This window comes from Protopterus annectens, chromosome 1.part0 (genome assembly GCF_019279795.1).
Source record: "Protopterus annectens isolate FY-2018-M chromosome 1.part0, PAN1.0, whole genome shotgun sequence".
In the NCBI taxonomy this organism is placed as follows: domain Eukaryota; kingdom Metazoa; phylum Chordata; order Ceratodontiformes; family Protopteridae; genus Protopterus; species Protopterus annectens.
Window position 1 is genome coordinate 1671387321 of NC_056725.1, and position 23005 is coordinate 1671410325.

Genomic DNA, 23005 nt, shown 5'->3' on the forward strand with positions numbered 1-23005 from the left:
TATATGTATGTGTATTTAATGTATTTATTCATGTTTATAGTTTTATTACATTTTGTTAGTACTTAACTTTTCCTTCTGAAGGGACTGCAATTTAAAAAAAAAAAAAAAGTCTATATCCACTCCTAAGCAGGAGTGATACCTGCATTAATTGCTTTTCTAAAAAAAAAAAAAAAAATATGTATATGGGTAGGAAAAGGAGCCACAGAATATATCAGCCCTGTCAAAAGTTTAACCGTTGTTTTGGAGTCCTCTACTTGGATCTGAATTTCTGTAATAAACTTGACCTTAACCCCTTTTGAAATGCTTAATTTTATAGCTGTATTTTTCGTTTGTTTCTGGAAGGGGTTCACTTTGGCAGCAGCAACATCTGCTAGGTGAATTTGTGTTGCACACCTTGATGAGCAAGGAACCATATGAATTTTTCCATAAAGACATAATTAAATTTAAACAGACTGCCATTTGAAATGTGTATACTTGAGCCCAGACAAACAAAAAAAGACCAATTCGAGAGAGCAAATGTAGAACGTATTTTGTACTTTAAACTTTTGTTTTTTGTTATACCCTGCATGCCTGATTTGGTGTGCAAGCCTTTTATACCCCTGAACTTGTATATACCCATGCAGAAGACACCATACTCTGGAGAAGAGGGACTGTTCTGAGAAATTGCAGTCTCTGATTTGGTGTTTGCAACTCTGATTTTTTTGTCTATTCTGTTTCCATGTTAATGTTATCAGCGTTCTGAGTTCTGGTATTTCAAGTAGCTAACACTTAAACATTGTCTTCACAGAATAAAGGAGACAGGTTATGCACAAGTAGATATTACAGTGAAAAGATGAGGTTGCACATAATGTCTGCATAAGACTTGTATCTAATTAAGCCATGGCAATGTAGTAAGACAGTTAAAAGCATTATTTATTAGAACAGCTGAAATCACTGCAGCTTTATTGCAAAGTGTATCATCTGCCTGTTATCAAGTAACACCCTGGAGCCCTAAAAGCTCCACCTTCTCCTGACCCTGCAGCTTGGACTTGCATTCCAGCAGCTTCACCAGTATACTTACAGAATCTGTAATATCTTCTGTAGTTTGAGTTTAGGCTAATCTGTGCAACATACTGCTTAAGCAGTCTTACCTTGTGTAAAGCACAGTACAGTAAACTCTCAGTTAACTGGAACTCCAGCAACTAGAGCGCTCAATCAACTGGAAAAAAAAATCGAAGAAATACAGTACAATTTTTTGTGTTGCAGCCCCCCCCCCCCTCAGAAACATGTCTTAGGTTTTTAGAGTTTTAAAAAGGAAGATAGGAATAAATTCCCTCACTCCCCAACCGATGAACAAGTCAAACTAAGCAAATAGTATAGGGTGCAGTATTAGTCAGGCCTGTCTTAATAGTAACTCTCAAGCAACCCAAAACTACAGTTATCCAGCATCTACCAATCCCCATCGGTGCCGGTTAACCTAAAGTTTACTGTACTGCTGCAGTAATCACTGTAGTGCAAATAGAATATTGTGGGAGTATTCTCTGCAAAAGAGTAGATGTTCAAAAAACAGATCTGCTGCTGTCGCGTGCATTCCCAATTGCCACCCCTTTTGCCTTTTAGACTTTGTGAATTGCATCCTGTATTTCTTCAGTATTTAGTTGGAGGGGATAAGGGTTCTTCAGCACCTTTCACACACTCTTCCAGGGCACCTGAAGTAGCTTGTAAAGGAAGAACATTGCTTAAGTCTGTGTTCACCACCAGACTTTTGGGTTACACTGGTTGGTGACTTCTTACTCAAAATCTTTATTTGACTTAGACCGGCTCTGCCCCTGGGGCATGTAGAAGTTCTGGGAGGGTATGGCTGGAAAGAATGGTGTTTTATCCTCCCCACGTATAGGGCTTTATATTGCCACAGCAAGTTTTTTATTCAGATTTCTGCTGTTATGCTGTGTTTATATTTAACTGAACTTTCACTTCTTTTTAAGCAACTGTGCCATGTGGTCTGTAAACTGAGAATGCTACCATGTATGATTTTTGTTTGAATGTATTATTTCCTTTTTCCTTCAGTATTTATTTAATTATTTAAGATTTGTTGACTAGGAAAGGCTAACTTGGACCGAGCCTATTTTCACCGGAAGCCCAGGGAGAAACGCTCCAGACACACGTCTTTGGAATGTGTGAGGAAACCGGAGGAAACCCACGTAAATGCAGGGAGGACATGCAAACCCCACACAGAAGAGACTCCAGTCGAGAATTGAACCAAAGAACCTCTTGTGAGGTGACAACGTTAACTGCTGCACCACTGTGCCACTCAGATTTTTATTTGTCTCTGTAGCTTGTTTACCAAGTGTGTGGTCTGACACTGAACCCTTTCCAGCCACAACAGTGAGCCATTTGTCAAAGAAGGTAGCAGCTCCACAAGAGGAGCAGAACAGTAGTTGTACAGCATTTCTGTTGTACAAAATGCTCATTTGTAAGGGCCAGATTAAATTGGTGTCATAGGTGGTACTGCTTTTTTGGGGAGGGGGTGCTGTTGCTGTGCGGATTTTTGACCACTGCTTAGCTTGTACAAAGCCCAAGTGCCTCCACTTTGATATTAATGAAAACATTCAGTGGTAATGCAGCTGACTTGGTCTTGCTATGTTCCTGTCTTTGCTCATGAGACTACTCTTGCATTTTTAAGGGTGATTTGAAATGGTGTTTATTGTGCAGCTCCTATGCTAGATAAGTTGAAAGATGATCTATTTTTATCTTGGTTTGTCTAATAGTGGCTAAATGTCTTGCAGGAAATACATCTCCAAGGGGAATATCACGAGTAGAGAGGGAGCGAAAAGTCAGTATGCGATTGCATCGTGGTGCTCCAGCCAATGTATCATCCTCTGATCTCACAAGACAAGAGCTGTCTCGAATTTCAGCATCACAGGTAACAGTCATCAGAAATTGATTGGAAAAGAGCCTACATAAACTGTTAGAGGGTAACAAGTCAGTGAAAGGCTGCATGTTTGTGAATCCTTCTGTAGATTTGATTGTAGGCAGGTATTTTATCGTAAGGCTTTAGTGCTAGAGTGTTCCTTTTCCATAGAGATTAACCGCACATTGATGTCCACTTTTATGGCCTGACTTAAAGTTTTCAGACATCTCAGGAGAAAGTTGGCATGATTGGCTCAAAGAGCAAATGTATTGCACCTTTTTTATTTTTTATTTTTTTTTTTTTGTTGCCATCAGAAGAGATTAATACTCAGCACATCTCTTTCTTTAAGTAGACTTCCAGAGGAAAATGTACCAAGATAGGAACCTTTTTTCTTTATATATTAGTTGTGCTAATACTATGCATTTATTTAGGGGTTTTTTGTTATCTTGGCAGAGATTTTATACCCGTTAAATCCACAGAAAAGCTTGCTAACAAGTCTGTAGAAGACCTCGATGATGTCCTTCAAGGATGCATCTGCAGTCCTTACAAATGGGTTGTCCTGTCGTCAGGCAGCCCTTCGGTCGGCCGGATTCCAAAGTCTAGGTCTGGCCTCGGCTGGTGTCGCACTTCACCCGACGTCACAGCTGCAGTTCTTCGGGTATAAAGGCATCAGCCGACGCCATTTTCCTCAGTCTTTCTTGCCGCGTGGCGCCCGAAGCAGAAGCTGTTCGCAAGTGCCGGTCGGTCAGAACCAGAGATTACTACTTCCGAATACTACTACGAAGACTTCTAAAAAGCTAAGTACCCCGTTGGGGACTCTTTCTTGCCTCAGCCGATGTCAGAAAAAGTGAATAACTGTTTAACTTGTGGGAAACAAATACCTCATAAAGATTTCCACTCTTACTGCTTACCTTGTCTAGGCCCAGACCACGACGTCGCAGCTTGTCTAGCCTGTGCTTCTTTTAACCGGCGGACGCTTAGACGTCGGTCGGAATTTGCTGAGGAGTTTTTCGGCTCCGATTTTGCTTATATTATGCCGTCTGATCCTCCGACTTCACAAATATCTAAAAAACGCAAGGAAAAGGACCGACACTCGCGGTCCGCGGTTTCGGCCGAAACCACGGTTAAGCCAACCGCGAGTGTCTCTGTTTCGGCTGAAACCGAGCAAGCGGTTCTTTCTTCAGCCGAAAACATTCCTTCTACCGAGGCCTCTTCCAACCTCGTGGAATCGGCTTCTGAAATCCCACCTGCTGTTGCAGTTTCTCAGGAATTATCAGACACTATTCCCTTGGATATTTCAACCCCTGCACGTGGAGCTGCTAAACCACCGGCAGCCATGTCCATTAAGGCCTTTGCCAGGGCTAAAGCAGCTAAAGCTACTAAATCTGTGCCTGCTAAGCCCCCCTCTCACAGGCCTAGCTCTAGTTCACAAATGCTTAGTTTAGCAGAGGATCTCATTTCTTTAATCCGAGGATCCCAACCTCAACCAGACAGGGCCTTTCACCCACCTCCAGAGAAGAGGCCTAGAGCAGAGCCCCCTGAGCCAGTGTCTACTGATGATTCCTCTGATGAATCAAACGATACAGACCCTCCAGAGGCTCCGTACTCCCCTTATGAAGACTCTGATGCTGAAGAGTCCATCCCTTCTGCCTCTCCGCCTGAAGAATTTTCTTTTGGGGAAACCTTGCATGTTATGAGGGAACAATTTCAGTGGCAGGGCCAGGATTTTTCAGATTCCAGAAAAAGGCTTAGAACCTTTCTGCATTTACCACAACATAGGCCTTTAGCCATACCTCCAGTTCTTTCTGTTGTAGATGATGCATTTAATGATGCTTGTACTGCTCCTGATTCTCTGCCTCCGGCCCCTGTTAAGCCCGATAGATACTACAGGGTCCCGGACACACATTACCACTTGTGTAAGGCTCCCTTTGCAGATCCAGAGACTATCTCCCAAGGACCTAAGGCTGTAGCAGCCACCTCTGCCAAAAACCCCCTCCCCTCTGAAAGGGAATCCAGATCCTTAGAGAGACGGGGTAAAAAAGTTTACACTTCTGCTACTCTTTCAGCTAGGACCTTGAACTGTCAATTTCACATGATGCAGTATCAAGAATTTTTGCTAGACCAGTTAACCAAAAAAGTGTCCTCAGATGAAACAGTAGACAAAAAATGTGTGCAGGAAATGGTACATAACATTCAACAAGTCACTAACCATTTCTTAAAATGCGGCTATGATGCACTGGAGGCTTCCTTTAAATCAGCCATGACTGGCACAGTCATCAGAAGGCATGCATGGTTAAAAGAACAGGCCTTACCAGATCATGTCAAATCAAAACTATTAGATGCTCCTATGGATAAGATCAATTTGTTTGGCTCTCCTGCACAACAAGTGCTGAAGAAGATGGAAGAGAAGGCAAAATCTGTCCAAACAGTGAAAGATTTCTTACAGGTCCAACCTCCGAGGTTTAGCAGGAATTGGCCCTCCAAGAATTGGTCCTTTCCAGACTCCTCCAGAACTCAGAGAGGCAGGAATAGGCGTTCAAGAGGCAGAAACCAATCCAGGGGTGCCTACAGAGGACGCCAGTGGCAGGGCAACAACCAGCGAGGAACAGACACAGCCACCACCACAACTACAGGTCAATCACAGTGACTTGGCTCTGGCACCGCCTACCAGGGAACAACTACAAGCACCCTTAGGCGGGAAGCTAGCCTTATTTACAACAAACTGGCATTACATCACAAGAGACAAGTGGATTTTACAGACAGTAGACCAAGGTTACAGGTTTCACTTCCATACTCTACCAGAGAAGAGAGGAATGCCAAACCTACCTCCAAATCAAAAGACAGAAGCTCTAAAACAAATATCCCAATTATTAAGGATGAGAGCTGTAGAAAAGGTACCATCTATGGAGCAAGGAAAGGGATTTTACTCCAGACTCTTCCTGGTACCAAGAAAAGAGAGCAAATGGAGACCTATTCTCGACCTGTCCGCATTAAACACATTCCTCATTGTTCCAAAATTCAAAATGCTGACCCTACAGCAGCTTCTTCCCATGCTGGGCAAGGAGTCTTGGCTGGTGACTCTAGATCTCAAGGAGGCATACCTGCACGTCCCCATACGACCAAACTGCAGAAGATACCTCAGATTTCTTGCAGGATCAGAGCATTATCAATTCTCAGCATTGCCCTTTGGCTTATCTACTGCCCCCAGAGTGTTCACGAAATGCCTGGCATCAGTAATTGCTCATTGCAGGCTTCAGGGAATCCAAATCTACCCCTACCTGGACGACTGCCTGATACAAGCGGACAACAAAAACAAGCTAGCAGAAGACTTACAAAGGGTCATTTACCTGCTACAAGCCCTGGGATACACAGTCAATATAAAAAGTCAAGACTGATACCATCCCAGAGAATAACCTGTTTGGGTGCAGAGTTGGACACATCAAAGCAAATGGCATTCCTAACAGTAGAAAAACAGGAGCAGCTACCTCTCTACTTCTTGGCTTTAACAAAGCAGAACCATCTGACAGCAAGAAAAGTACTGCAAGCCTTGGGCTTCATGGCATCCTGCATAATATTGGTTCCTCATGCCAGACTGCATATGAGAAAACTACAGTGGTACCTAAGGAATTTATGGTCTCAACACAAGCACAGCTTAGAAACCCAGATTCCCATTATTCCATGCCTGAAGCAAGAATTCCTATGGTGGGCTCAGGCTTGTCAATCAAACACAGGATTGCCCTTCCACAGTACTCAACCAAACCAGACCATCACGACAGACGCCTCAGACCTCGGTTGGGGGGCACACATGCTGGACGAGTGCATACAAGGCTTATGGACTCAAGACCAGCTGCACCTACACATAAATCTAAAGGAAATGCTGGCAGTAAAACTGGCAGTTCAGGCATTCAGACTATTCCTCCAACAAGGTCTATTGATGATAAGGACAGACAACACCACAGTTATGTGGTACATCAACAAACAGGGAGGCACACATTCGTATCCTCTTTGCCGGATGGCACTGGACCTCTGGAATGTGGCCCTGAGCTACAACATTCAGTTAAAAGCAATTTTTGTACCAGGAAAAGAAAACATTCTAGCAGACATATTAAGCAGGACTATCACGGATGCCCACAAATGGATGCTGCATCCGGACATCTTCAAAACCATTGCAAGAAAATGGGGGCTCCCAGAAATAGACTTATTTGCATCCCCACACAATCACCAACTAAAGAAATTCTGCACAAGGACGTACCACCCACTTGCTTGGAAGGTGGACTCCCTATCCTTCAGTTGGAAAAACCTGACAGCATATGCATTCCCACCACTTCCTTTGATGCACAAGGTGCTATTGAAGATCAAAGAGGACTGTCCAAGGATCATTCTGATAGCTCCAGACTGGCCAAGGCAACATTGGTACCCATTACTGAGGAGCATGTCTTGGGAACAAATATGGCCACTAGCCCTGGTTCCCTTGCTGTTAACACAGAACAACTACAACAATCTGCATCCAAACCTGAAAACTCTGCAGCTGACTGCCTGGAACATTGCATAAGACCAATTAACTCAAATGTATCCCAAAGGGTTAAAGACATTATCCTTGAGTCTCGCAGACCCTCAACAAGAAAAAATTATTCAGCAAAATGGAAAAGATATCTCATTTGGAGTACTGCAAAAGGAGAAGATGTGTCACTGGTAAACATACCCAACATCCTGGAATACTTGGCAGAGCTCTTCCACACAGGCCTGTCCTATTCCTCCATCAAGATTCACGCATCAGCTGTTTCAGCAAAATACGACTTGGATCCTCCTGTCTTCTCACACCCTCTGCTCAGACAGTTTCTGAGAGGAATTAAAAATGTAAAGCCTCCTAGGAAGCCACCATTACCAGCATGGGACTTGAACTTTGTGCTAGAGAAATTGACACTTCCTCCTTTCGAACCAGCGGCAGCAGCAGAATTGCAATACTTATCATGGAAGACTGCTTTCCTGCTGGCAATCACTTCAGCAAGAAGGGTATCTGAACTTCAGGCATTAATGGCAGTACAACCCTTCCTGATCTTCCATCAAGATAGTGTCCATGAGAACAAATCCTTCCTTTATGCCTAAGGTGGTCTCCAGAGTTTCTTTAAATCAGGCTATCCACCTACCTACATTCTTCCCCAACCCACAGAACAGGGGAGAAAGACTGCTGCATACCTTGGATGTACATAGACAATTACGCTACTACCTGGACAGGACCAAGAGTAATAGAAAAACTGACCAGCTACTAGTAGCATATGCAACAGGAAGGGAAGGAAAAGCAATTTCAAAACAGACAATCTCCAAGTGGATAGGAAATTGCATTAGATTTTGTTACTCCTACCATGGAAAGAAAACTCCAGAGAACATCAGGCCTCACTCTACAAGGGCTACAGCCACTACTACAGCCTTCTTACGAGGAGTGGCTACCAAGGACATTTTAGAGGCTGCTACTTGGAGCTCCGTGCATACATTTGCCAAGCATTACAATTTACCATTATACTCTAGATCCCGAGCAGGTTTTGCCACTGCTGTTTTGCAAGGGATCCTAACTACACCATAACTTTATTTTTCCACCTCCCCCAGTTTGGCTATGGTATTCTACCCATTTGTAAGGACTGCAGATGCATCCTTGAAGGACATAGTACAGTTTTGTACCTACCATAAATGTAGATGTCCGATAGGAATGCATCTGCAGTCAGGATTACCCACCCGCCTTCCCCTCTGTGGTGCTCCTAGGGTATTTGCCCATCTTATAGCTAGCTGGGCGAATCTATTATGGTGTATTTGTTTGTATATATGTACATACATGCTTATTTTTTGTGTTTGCTCTCTACTATTTGGAATCATTGGCATTTATCCAAATTTAGCCTTCCAAGAGGGCACCTGGCATCTGGGGCAAGAAACACTGAGGAAAATGGCGTCGGCTGATGCCTTTATACCCGAAGAACTGCAGCTATGACGTCGGGTGAAGTGCGACACCAGCCGAGGCCAGACCCAGACTTTGGAATCCGGCCGACCGAAGGGTTGCCTGACGACAGGACAACCCATTTTAAGGACTGCAGATGCATTCCTATCGGACATCTACATTTATGGTAGGTACAAAACTGTACTTTCTTCATTAGACCGTTGTTCCAGTAGCCTGTTATGGGACATATCCTGCTAAGGATCAGAAGACATCTATTTCAAACCTTTGTGCACATTCCATGTGCGCTGTGTCTCCAAGAAGGCACAAGGCAGTGCTAGTATAAAAGCAGATATATGGTTACCAAAATCAGATCTTTCTTGCCATTGAAGAAACCAGCCAGGCCGTGTGTTTGTTGCTGCTTCAGTGGTTTGGCGTTTGACTAGTTCATGAAAACTTGTACTGTTTTTGCTCTTTATGTTTAAAAGAAAGAAGAACCATGGATTTGCACTTTCCAACTATCTCTGTAGCCAGTTTGGTTGAAATGGGCAGCCTGAGACAATATAGCAGTTGCCTCCTTTATTAGCAGCCACCAACTAGTTAAACTCACACAGTGTTTGAGATGTTATTATATAATGTTATTGGAGGCAAAGCTGTCACACAAAGCAACTACAAACAGGTTGTCAGTACCACACTGCACCATACTAAACTAGTCACACACTGATCAGATCCAAAACGCAGACCTACGTATGCTGTGGCTCTTAAGTAATGTATGTAAATTACAAAAGCCTCCTAAATGTAAGAAACGTACTCTCAGCACACACAGCACCTGTCATGAAACATTGAGTCAAATTGTCTCAAGTCAAAATCCCTGAAGGCCAACCTCTAAATTCAATGTCCTTGTTGTTGGTGACTCCATAGTGAGAGACACTGATGCACCACTCACCAGGTTGTGAAGTGTCGTGATCAGTTGCTTATCAGTTAACATGATTCATCACATCACACATGCACTCAAGTCCTTAGTCATAGTACACATTAGTCTAAATGATTTGAGATGTACCTTCTGGGACTATATGAAGAGAGATACGATAGAACTCTTTGATTATGTACCCATGGCAGGTATGAACCTAGCTTTGATCAATATTTTACCTTCAGTGAGATTCTTGTTGCAGTGCAAGCAAAAGGTCGACTTCAACAATTGACTTAGTTTCTGGTGTCATTCAAAGAGAGCTCAATGTATATCAGCTTCATAATAGAAGAAAGACATTTCTAAGTGCTTTGATGGGGTAGCCTGACCTTTGCCAGTTTAAAAAAGCCTTGGGGAGATGAGATCTTGTACCTCCATAGTGTCTTTTTTAAGCAGTGTCAGTCTGCGAAAGTTCTCAACTTAACAAAACAGAATTTGGATAACATAAAGGTATTACTACTCATTGCAAATAAAATATTAAAAAGTCTCTGCTCCATACAGACATTCCTTAACATTGGAATTTATTTTATTTATTTGCCATTTGTTAACCAGGTTAGTCCAACTGAGTCATTGGCCCATTTTCAGTGGAGACCCAAGGAGTAAAGCTCCAGAAATGCAACTTTTTTTATATAAAGATTACAGTACATTAAATATACATGAACTTAACATTGTTCAAAAAGATGGAGAGAGAGAAAAAAATGTAAAAATGAGATACAATAATATTAGCAGATTATAGTGTACATTAAGAGGTACAGATAAAACCAAGTATATGCAAAAATACCGTTGAGCAGATCTGTTCAAGTATGTACAGTCACAAAATCTGGTACATGCAGAATAACAAATACCAATTCTTGTTCTAAAACTCTTACTGCAGCAGTGATCATTCGAACATCTACTTCTATGGTAAGTTTAACTTACACAACTGTAGAACATTCATCATAATGCATCAGTATAAGCGTAGTAATGAAGACCTAGTTTAGGACCATTAAGAGCACCCCATTATTGCAAGGTTTCAACACATATCGGTTCATAGATTACTACTAGGCTAACTGCATTTCTGGGCCATTTTAAGCCTAGCCAATTATCCAATGTAAGACTCAAACCCTGCACCTTGTGTCTGTAAGGTAAACACCTTAACCATTATGCTAATTGCCCAACCCGAAGTATTGCGTTACCACAGCATGTTTCACTGCCAAGTCTTGAACCCAGGACCCTATGCACTACAGACAGAGCAACATACCACTGTACCAAATAAGCAGTTTTGACTATCAACCACAGGGGCCTTTTTAAGCCTAGCCATGCATCCCACATATCTGACAAGTTCTGGTACCCTTGATATGTGTGTGCAGGGGCTTGGGAGGTGAAATATTTACAGGCTACCTGTGTCCATTAGAGAGACAGATGCCAAACCAAGGATGAATTTCCTGTTCCCCATCCAACTGATGCTCCCATCCAGCTGTAAAAAAAATCCATATCTAATGCATCTTGGAAACCTTGCTTAAATCCCACCCTAAAGCTACAGTCAGCTTCACTGGCTGCAATCCATTCAGGCAAAACAGATCCCACAAGATTGCTGGTGAGGTTGAAATTCTTAAGTATAGCTGAACAGATTAAACTCAACATAACAGTAGATGTTTGAAAGATTACTGATGCAGTAGCCTTAGTTATATTATATGGGCTATATCCTGCCGAGAATGTAACTGCCACCAGCTTCCAAAGCTGCAGGGCACCTTTCATGCACCCAAACAGTCAGGCAGCTTGAGCCGAACTGATTAAAAAAACAGGTTTGGGCACAAAGTCCTTCAGAGCTATCCTGCCAGCAGAGAGAGGGAGGTGTAGCCCTGAAAGGGCAATGCTAGGAACAAAAAATAAAATGTCCACACCCTGCCACTAGCCAAAAAGAAAACAAAAGAGAGGGTTGAGGGAGGGAGCAGTTACTGCAGCAGTGATCATTCAAACATCTACTTCTGTGTTAAGTTTTACTTACACAACTGTGGTACATTTGCCATATTGGTAACTGCAGCAGTAGTCTTGGCTGTATAGGTAGATTACCTTAGCTCACTTCATTTGGGAGGTGGAATGAGGAGCGTGCAGGAGCCCTTGCAAGAGTTATCCTAGCAAAGCTTGATCTGGACCTAGAGCAGAATTCAAGCTTCTGGCGCTTGGTGAAAGTATGTATAGAGAGGACCAAGTAGCAGCTTCTAGAATTTCAGCCCTTTCCAAAATGCCATAGCTTAGGCCATGGCCCTGGCAGAGTGGGCCCTGACCCTGCCTGGAATTAGTTTAACAAAAGGTAAAAGCATTAGACAACCATTTGGAAATAGTCTGTTTTGACAAAGGTTGTCCCTTTTTACCTTTTAATGAAATAAAATGCTGATCAGAGGATCTGATAGAAATCTGTCAAGATAGTACCGGAGTTGTCTGTGGACATCCTATGGATGGAGTATCCTTTCTCTATTTTTAGTTTCAGGAAAGAAAATGAGATGGATAGCTTAACTTAAAGCAAATGCTAGCAACACTTCATTAATAAAAGAAGGAATAGTTCTCAAAGAAACCTTGTGGAAAATGAGGTAAGGTTGACTCTCACCATAAGAGCTTGCAACTCGGATACCCTGTCTGCAAAGGTCAGAGCAATCGATAAAACTCTTTCCCATGTTAACCTCAAGTTACCCAGATTACCTGGTTCAAATGGAGCAAGTGTTAGCTTCTCTAAACACAAAATTATGATCCAAGGAGGGGCCACCAGTTTTCTTGGAGGCCTCTTACGCAAAACCCCTTTCAAGAACATTGTGACATGAGACTGCCTTAAAATAGGAGGATCCATGAACAGACATGCTGAACTGGCCAATAAAATAAACCTTGACAGAGGAATAGGAAAAGTCATTAGATAGGAACTCGCACAAATACTGTAAAATCAGACAAGTACTAGCCCCAAATGGGTGCTGGTTATGTTGCTGTCACCAACCAGAAAACCTTTTTCCATTTACTAATGTATCATTTTCTAACTGCATCAAACACCCCTGTTTTTGTCTGAGCAAGTGTGGTTTATGAGAAACTTTACGGTAATTGCCCCTGGCCATTTCCAAAAAAAGGGAGAACCATAATTGCCTGTGCCAGAGGAGAGTCACCACAATGATCTTGAGAGAATTCCTTCTGAATCTTTAGAAGTAACCTGGATATTACTTGAAAGGGTGGAAAAGCATACAGGAACATCACTGTCCAAAGAAAAGGCATCTGTCTTCCAGGCCTTCTTGCATTTTCTGAGGATGGTACAACAGGTACTAAAGGAGCAAAAAGCAGCTACTAGAAAATCAAATGTGCAATTGGAAAATTTTCTAGTTGGTGCCGTACCAAGGCCCCAGGACCTTCTTCTGATCCCTCTGGTTCATGATTTGTATGAGTTGCTGTCCTCTGTCAAGGTTCATTAGTCAGCCATTTCTGCCAGTCTGCTGTCTCCCCACTTTCTAACCATTCACAAGTTAAACAGCTTCTTAAAGGGGGTGTTGCATGTGTGTCCTCAGAGGAAACGGGTGGCTCCTCCATGGGGTCTTAACTTTGTGCCTGAAAGGCATAGTCTTTCTCCATTTGAACCAGCTCATCAGGTTGAGTTGAGGTACTTAAGATGCACACTATTTTACTTATTGTTATGACTAATTCTAGGAGTGTATCTGACTCAACACTACCTCATTTTTTTTTCACAAGGACCGTGAGAACTAATGCTGTTTTTAGTTTGAAGTTCTCTTGATTTACTTTAAGCCAGACTATTAAACTAAATAATTTTCTTAAACCCAAGAACAAGGGAGAAGATTCTTATACACTAGATGTCCACAGGCAACTCTGATGCTACCTAAGCAAACCTCAAGCCTTCAGGAAAGCTAATCAACTGTTTGTCTCATATTGTAAAAGGAAAGGACAACCAGTGTCAAAGCAGACTGTTTCCAGATAGCTGCCTTATATTTTGTTGTACTTGACCATAATAAGCCAATTTTCAGATAGTCAGGGCCCATTCCACAAGAACTTTAGCGTTTTTGTGGGCTTTCTGGAAAGAGGTGAGCTCAAAGTATTTTAGAAGTAGTAACTTGTTCCTCTGCACATACCTTTACAAAAGACTACAAACTGGATTCCTTTACCAGGTCCAGAGCAGGCTTTGCTATTACTATTCTCCAAGGGCTCCTGAAATCTTAATTTATTGGCCACCTCCATTAGTTTCTAATCTATGGTCATCTAACCTAGAATCTTAGAATACTGCAGTAGTGATCTATATGTTGTACATAGAACAGTTGGGTGAGTAAAACTTACCAAAGCTGCACATGTTCTAATGGATCATTGTTGCAGTAGCCACCCCTCCCACCAGTCCCCTTTATTCTAGTATTTCCTTTTGTTTATGCCTGGGAGAGGAGGTACAGTGGATATAAAAGTTGTACACACCCCTGTTAAAAACCAGCTTTTGTGATATAAAAAAAACGAGACCACAGTAAACCATTTCAAAACTTTTCACACCTTTAATGTGACCTATAACCTGTACAATTCGATTGAAAAACAAACAAATGTGTTAGGGGAAAAAATAGAAAAAGTACAATAAGCTGGTTGTGTATAAGTGTTCACACCCTTGAACTAATACTTTGCTGTAATTAAATTAAAAGGTGCTTCAACAGTCAGTCAGTCTTGGGTACACACCTGCCATCAGAGACTCTGATTAACCCCAAATAAAGTTCATCTGTCCTAGTAGAGTTTTTCTGACACTCAGTTGCCTGCTACAGTAAAAGCCATGGTTCGCAGAGAACTTACAAATCATCAAAAGGATTTCATTGTTGAAAGGTGTTGGTCAGGAGAAGGGTACAAAAAATTTTCCACAGCATTGGATATACTATGGAACACAGTGAAGGCGGTCATCAAAAAATAGAGAAAATGAGACCGCAGTGACATTGCAAAGAATTGGACATCCCTCCAAAACCCGTCAGGGAGGCTGCCAAAAGACCAACAGCAACACTGAAGGAGCTGCAGGAATTTCTGGCAAGTACTGGTTATGTACTACATGTGACAGCAATCTCCTGTATTCTCCGTGTATCTGGACTATGGGGTAGGGTTGCAAGACAGAAGCCTTTTCTTACACAGAAAAACATCCAGGCCTGGCTAAAATTTGCAAAACAATACACTGTCTCCCAAAAGCATGTGGGAAAATGTTATGTCTGATGAGACCAAGGACTTTTTGGCCACAATTCCAAAAGGTACGCGTGGCACAAAAACAACATTTTGCGTCACCAAAAGAATACCACCCCCATGGTGAAGCACGGTGGTGGTAGTATCATGCTTTGGGTTGCTTTTCTTCAGCTGGAACTGTGGCTTTTGTCAAGGTGGAGGGAATTAACAGTTCCAAATACCAGTCACTTTTGGCCCAAAACCTTCAGGTGTCTGCTAGAAAGCTGAAGATGAGGAATTTCACCTTTCAACATGACAGTGACCCCAAGCATACATCCAAATCAACAAAAGAATGGCTTGACCAGAAGAAAATTAAAGTATTGTAATGGCCCATCCAGAGCCCAGACCTAAATCCAATAGAAAACCTGTGGAGTGACCTCAAGAGGGCTGTGCACAAGAGATGCCCTCGCAATCTGACAGATTTAGAGCGCTTTTGCAAGGAAGAGTGGGCAAATATTGCCAAGTCAAGATGTGCCATGCTGATAGACTCCTACCCAAGAAGACTGAATGCTGTAATTAAATCAAAAGGTGCTTCAACAAAGTATTAATTTAAGGGTGTGCACACTTATGCAATCAGTGTATTGTACATTTTTTTATATATTTTTTCCCCTAAGATTTGTTTTTTCAATTGGCTTGTACAGGTTATAGGTCACATTAAAGGTGGGGAATGTTTTGAAATTATTTATTGTGATCTCATTTTTTATATCACAAAAACCTGGCATTTTAACAGCGTTGTGTCCACTTTTTACATCCACTGTATATACTTCTTGTGTATATTAGTTTATTTATTTTGCTTTCTGTTATTGTTTCATAGATCTTGCCTCCCTTTATTCTAGGCCAATACTCTGAAGAGATTCTCCACTCTATCTTGTGGAGCTCCTCTTGAGATTCTGTCAGAGCACATGGAAGGCACCTAGAAACCTTAAAAGTTGGTCAGAGGCAAGGAGTAGGACCCAAATAGTTAAATTTACTATTGGTGATATACCTACTGTTGTGGCATGTTTTCTTGCACAGCTGTACTTTCTGCGTTAATCACTTGACTGTGAGAAAAATGGTGGAAGAATTACTTCTATACAGCAAAGCCTGCTTCACAGTTTGTATTTTTTTACTTGCATAAAATTATTAGGAAAATTTGATTAACATGTACTCCACATTGTTGAGTTGTATGTCACTGGATAACTCTATATATAGCTAAGGACTGTGACATGGATGTGACAATGTGAGGCATTGCCATCTATGCCAGGGAGAATAGGGCAGTGCATGTCTAATATTTGCCAGCATAATTAGCTGGCATTCTATAAGTAATTGTCATTTGACTATCACACTGTAACTTGTAGAGATGCTTGTGTTAAAAATGTTTTCACCAGTGTTGTGGTAACTGATTAAATGTTTGTGTAAGCAAAGAATTCTGGAAGGGAAGAGTAGAAGTATTTGAAATTGTTATATAGCTTTCAGATATTGCAACAGATCTTGGCAAAGCTCTGAGTATGCATTGTACCAGAGTCAGGTGATCAAATGTGATGTCATTCTGTAACTAGTACTGAGAGAGAAAGATATATGTCTGATGTCCTTCAAGGATGCATCTGCAGTCATAACATATGGGTTGTCCTGCCTCAGGCAGCCCTTCGGTCGGCCGGATTCCAAAGTCTGGGTCTGGCCTCGGCTGATGTCGCACTTTCCCCGACGTCAGAGCTTCTGGGGTATAAAGGCATCAGCCGACGCCATTTTCCTCAGTCTTTCTTGCCGCGCGGTGCCCGAAGCAGAAGCTGTTCGCAAGTGCCGGTCGGTCCGATCCAGAGATTTCAGCTACCGAAGACTTTGAAAAAAGCTAAGTACCCCATTGGGGACTCTTTCTTGCCTCAGCCGATGTCAGACAAAGTAAATAATTGTTTAACTTGTGGGAAACAAATACCTCATAAGGATTTCCATTCTTACTGCCTTCCTTGCTTAGGCCCAGACCACGACGTATCAGCTTGTTTAGCCTGTGCCTCCTTCAACCGACGGACTCTTAGACGTCGGTCGGAGTTTGCAGAGGAATTTTTTGGAACCGCTTTTGCTTATAAAATGCCGTCGGAGACTCCGACTTCGCATATGGTCAAAAACGCAAGGAAAAGGACTGACACTCGCAGCCCGCGGTTTCAGCTGAAACCACGGCTAGGCCTACCACGAGTGTCTCTGTTTCGGCTGAAACGGAGTCCACGGTTATTACTACTACCGAAACCATACGTCTGACCACCGAGGCCAGAGAGGCCCCGGCTGAGTCTGCTTCAGAACTCCCTACCGAAGCTAGTGCTCAAGAATTGTCCGACACCATACCTTTGGACATTTCTACTCCTGCACGTGGGGCAGCTAGGCCCCCAGCTTCTATGTCTATTAAGGCCTTCTCCAGGGCAAAAGCTGCCAAACTTTCAAAAACTTTGCCTGCCAAATCTACTTCCCAGAGGCCTTCCTCCAGTTCTCAGATCCTCAGTCTTGCTGAGTACCTTATATCCTTAATTAGGGGTTCCCAACCTCACCCAGACAGGGCCTCCCAACCTCCTCCAGACAAAAGGCCCAGGACTGATCCCTCTGAACCTCTCTCCTCAGATTACTCCACGGATGGATCTGATTTGTCAGACCATCAGGAAGGGGCCTACTCGCCTTATGAGGATTCAGATGCAGAAGATTCTATCCCTTCGGCCTCCCCACCTGAAGAATTTTCCTTTGGGGAGACTTTACACTCCTTGAGGGAGCACTTTCAATGGCAGGGTCAGGATTTCTCTGATTCTAGAAAAAGATTAAGGACCTTTTTGCATTTGCCCCAGCATAGGCCCTTAGCCATACCTCCTGTTCTAACTGTAATTGATGATGTGTACAATGATGTCAGTACTGCACCTGATTCTCTTCCCCCGGCCCCTGCAAAACCTGACAGATATTACAGGGTCCCGGATTCTCACTTCCACCTGTATAAAGCCCATGCTGCAGACCCAGAAACTATTTCTCAGGGCCCTAAAGGAGTTGCAGCTGCTACTGCCAAAAATCCCCTACCCTCTGAAAGAGAGTCTAGAGCATTAGAGAGATGGGGAAAAAGGTATATACATCTGCTACTCTTTCTGCCAGGGCATTAAACTGTCAATTCCATATGATACAGTACCAAGAATTTTTGTTAGATCAGCTGAATAAGAAGCTTTCTTCTCCTGTACCTTTGGACCGTAAATCCCTTCAGGATTTGGTACACAACTCTCAGCAGGTCAGTAATCATTTCTTAAAATGTGGCTATGATGCACTGGAGGCTTCATTTAGATCAGCTATGACTGGGGCAGTAATTCGTAGGCATGCCTGGCTGAAGGAGCAATCTTTGCCAGACCATGTCAAGACTAAACTCCTCGATGCTCCAATGGAGAAACAAAGTTTATTTGGCTCCCCTGCACAGGCGATTCTAAAGAAGGTGGAAGAAAAAGCAAAATCTGTGCAAACAGTAAAGGGATTCCTGCAGGTCCAACCTCCGAGGTTCAGCAGAAACTGGCCTACAAAGAATTGGTCCTTTCCAGACACCTCCAGAGCACAGAGGGGCAGGAACAGACGCCCTAGAGGCAGAGGTCAATCAAGGGGTGCCTACAGGGGCTGTCAGTGGCAGCCTGCCAACCAGAGGGGTAGTGCCACAGCTACAACTACAACCACTACCACAGGACAGACCCAATGACTTGACTTTGATTCCACCTACCAGGGATCAACTGGAAGCTCCCTTGGGCAGAAAGCTGGCTTTATTCTCGAAAAACTGGCATTGCATTACAAAGGATACATGGACATTGCAAACAATAGACAAAGGATACAGGTTTTACTTCCACACTTTGCCAAAAGGGAATGCCAAACCTTCCACCAAACCAGAAGGCAGAGGCTTTAAGACAAATCAGCAAACTACTTCAGATGAAAGCTATAGAAAGGGTACCATCTACAGAACAAGGCCAAGGATTTTACTCCAGATTATTCCTGGTACCAAGAAAAGAAAACCAATGGAGGCCTATTCTCGACCTGTCCGCGCTCAACACTTACCTCATTGTGCCAAAATTCAAAATGCTGACCCTACAGCAACTTCTTCCCATGCTGGGCAAGGAGTCTTGGCTGTTGACTCTAGATCTCAAGGAGGCATACCTGCACGTCCCTATCCGACTAGATTGCAGAAGACACCTCAGATTTCTTGCAGGATCAGAGCATTATCAATTCTCAGCATTGCCCTTTGGCTTATCTACTGCGCCCAGAGTATTCACGAAATGCCTGGCATCAGTAATTGCACATTGCAGACTTCAGGGAATTCAAATTTATCCATACCTGGACGACTACCTAATACAAGCGGACAACAAGAAAAAATTGTTAAAGGACTTGGCCTATGTCATACACGTGATACAGGCCTTGGGATATACAGTCAACATCCAAAAGTCAAGACTAGTGCCATCCCAAAGGATAACCTTTTTGGGTGCGGATCTGGACACAATCACTCAGATGGCTTTTCTCACAGAAGAAAAACAAATTCCAGAGTATTTCATGATTTTGACAAGACAAACTCAGCTTACTGCAAGGAAAGTCCTGCAGGCCCTGGGTTACATGGCATCCTGCATAATCTTGATTCCACATGCCAGGCTGCATATGAGAAAATTGCAATGGTACCTAAGGAATGTATGGTCTCAACACAGTCACAGTCTAGAAACCATGATACCAATCATTCCATGCCTTCAAAAGGAATTCCTGTGGTGGGCTCAGGCCTGCCAGTCCAACAGAGGGTTGCCTTTCAACAAACCAAAAACAAGGCAGACCATCATCACGGACGCCTCAGACCGAGGATGGGGAGCACACATGGAGGACAAATGCATCCAAGGCCTATGGCCTCAAGGGCACCTAAGCATGCACATAAACCAAAAGGAAATGCTGGCAGTGAGGCATGCAATCGAGGCATTCAAACCATTCCTCCAGCAAGGACATCTGTTAATAAGGACAGACAACACCACGGTCATGTGGTATATAAACAAACAAGGAGGCACACATTCCTACCCTCTATGCCGGATGGCAATGAACCTGTCGAACCTATGCCTGAATCTCAATATCCAGCTACAGGCCAAATTCGTACCAGGAAAAGAAAATTCACTAGCAGACAGCTTAAGCAGAACTACCACGGATGCACACGAATGGATGCTGCATCCAGACATCTTCAAACACATAACAAAGAAATGGGGAATGCCAGACATAGATCTGTTCGCCTCCCCACTCAACCACCAACTGAAGAAATTCTGCTCAAGGACATACCACCCACAAGCCTGGAGGGTGGACTCTCTCTCTTTCAGCTGGAATGCCCTAACAGTATATGCCTTTCCACCTCTCCCATTGATGTACAAGGTTCTACTGAAGATCAGGGAGGAACAGCCAAAGGTGATACTAATAGCTCCGGACTGGCCAAGACAACACTGGTATCCGCTACTGAGAAGCATGTCTCAGGCGAACTCATGGCCTCTTCCCCTATGGCCTAACAATTTCAAGACCCTGCATCCAAACTTGAAAACATTGCAACTAACTGCCTGGAAAATTCCTTAAAACCAAACTGTTTTATCTCAGAGGGTGAAGGACATTATCCTGGAGGCTCGCAGACCTTCCACAAGGAAGACATACTCAGCTAAATGGAAGAGATTTCTCATTTGGAGCACAGATGTCTCAGTGGCAAACCTAGCACACATCCTAGAGTACTTAGCAGAATTGTTCCACAATGGCCTGTCTTATTTCTCCATTAAGATTCATGCTTCAGCAATTTCAGCAGAATACAATATGGACCCACCTATCTTCTCTCACCCTCTGCTCAGACAATTTTTGAGAGGGATCAAAAATGTTAAACCTCCAAGGAGACCCCCTCTACCTGCATGGGATCTCAATTTTGTCCTGGAAAAATTAACACTACCTCCTTTTGAACCAGCAGCATCAGCAGACCTACAGTTTCTATCTTGGAAAACTGCTTTTCTTCTGGTAATCACTTCAGCAAGAAGAGTATCCGAGTTACAGGCATTAATGGCAGTGCAGCCTTTTCTTATTTTCCACCAGGATAGAGTGTCACTGAGAACCAATCCTACTTTCATGCCAAAGGTGGTATCCAGGGTATCCTTGAACCAAGCTATTCATTTGCCTACTTTCTTCCCTAACCCACAGAACAAAGGAGAAAAACTTTTGCACACCTTGGATATACACAGACAGCTACGCTACTATCTGGACAGAACTAAAACCAACAGAAAAACTGACCAACTTTTTGTAGCATATGCAACTGGGATGCAAGGAAGAGCAATTTCCAAATGGACAATTTCAAAATGGATAGGAAATTGCATTCGTTTTTGCTACTCCTTTCATGGAAAGACAGCGCCTGAAAATATCAGGCCTCATTCCACAAGGGCCACAGCCACCACTACAGCTTTCCTACGAGGGGTGGCTACCAAGGACATTTTAGAAGCTGCTACTTGGAGCTCTGTGCATACATTTGCCAAGCATTACAATCTACCTTTATACTCCAGATCCCGAGCAGGGTTTGCAACTGCAGTTCTGCAGGGGATTTTAACTACACCATCCTTCTCTTAGTACCTCCTCCCCCAGTTTGGCTATGGTATTCTACCCATATGTTATGACTGCAGATGCATCCTTGAAGGACATAGTACAGTTTTGTACCTACCATAAATGTAGATGTCCGATAGGTATGCATCTGCAGTCAGGATTACCCACCCTCCTTCCCCTCTGTGGTATTCCTAGGGTGCTTACCCCTCTTTCAGCTAACTGGGGGAATCTATTATGGTGTATTTGTTGGTTTGTATAGATATATATATATATATATATATATATATATATATATATATATATATATATATAATTTGCTACTGTTTGGAAATTTTCAGCATTATCCAAATTTAGCCTTCCTAGAAGGGCACCTGGCATCTGGGGCAAGAAACACTGAGGAAAATGGCGTCGGCTGATGCCTTTATACCCCAGAAGCTCTGACGTCGGGGAAAGTGCGGCATCAGCCGAGGCCAGACCCAGACTTTGGAATCCGGCCGACCGAAGGGCTGCCTGAGGCAGGACAACCCATATGTTATGACTGCAGATGCATACCTATCGGACATCTACATTTATGGTAGGTACAAAACTGTACTTCATCAGTTGAGTTAGTTTAGTTTAGGTAGAAGCTGATCACCTTGCCTTGTGGAAGCAAGCATCTCAGCATCCTGTCTTGCTTTGCTGTATTAAGTTATCCAGGGAACAGTTTTTCTTTAGACAGGAAATAGTGAGATTTGTTGAGTATTGTTTTTCTGCATCTGTGTGAATCTGTCCAGTCGTGTTATTTTTAATTCTTCTGTGATTGAAACTCTAGTGTTTATTGTACTTGGATATTTAGTATTTTTAATTTTTCTGTGTTATTTATTAAATGTGTATACCATTCATTGTGGCTGGTAATACTTTTAACATCTTGAGAGCACTTGTGCTTATATTAGTGATGCCTTGGTCACTTCAAAAAACCTTGCTGCTTTGGTTACTCTCTCATTTATATTGGTATTAATTCAGTATACTTGGATACCCTTATAAGAGCCTGAGAGTAGTTGACTGATGGCAGCATGGTTACCTTATAGTCTAGGCAAAACACGTTCAGCTAGTAAATCTGTGCCAGCCTTTCCCAGGAGTGAGTGTGAGTGTCAAATACCCAGGCGTGATGTGTCAGCTACTTCGAACTGGGAGACAAGTGCTCCAAAGTGAGTCTTGTTTGGGATCTGGAGAGACAGTGAGTCCAATTCCAGGCCTAGAGCATGTTCCCTTTATGCTTTTGGGGAAAATTATGTTTGATGCAGAGAGCTGCGTTTGAAAATACTGTGTAACTCCATTCCTGTTCTTGGAGTCCCTCGTCAGTGTCATTTGAGAGGATTGAGGCTCCTTGATTATTGGCCCGGGGAGGAGAGGCCATCACACATTGGTGTCAGAGCAGTGGGATTTTAATTGAGCTTCAGTAGCCTGTGGGCAGTTGTCACTAAATGTG

General features: G+C 43.0%; 1 protein-coding gene across 1 annotated transcript in view; it reads left to right on the top strand.

The window, feature by feature from the left end:
* The window catches only part of CSNK1E (casein kinase 1 epsilon), a 796028-nt gene that overhangs the window by 625904 nt on the left and 147119 nt on the right, over positions 1-23005 (top strand). The window contains exon 9 of the mRNA XM_044068413.1: positions 2766-2902. Coding sequence (XP_043924348.1) covers positions 2766-2902 — 137 coding nt within the window. The remainder of the gene's footprint in view (positions 1-2765; positions 2903-23005) is intronic.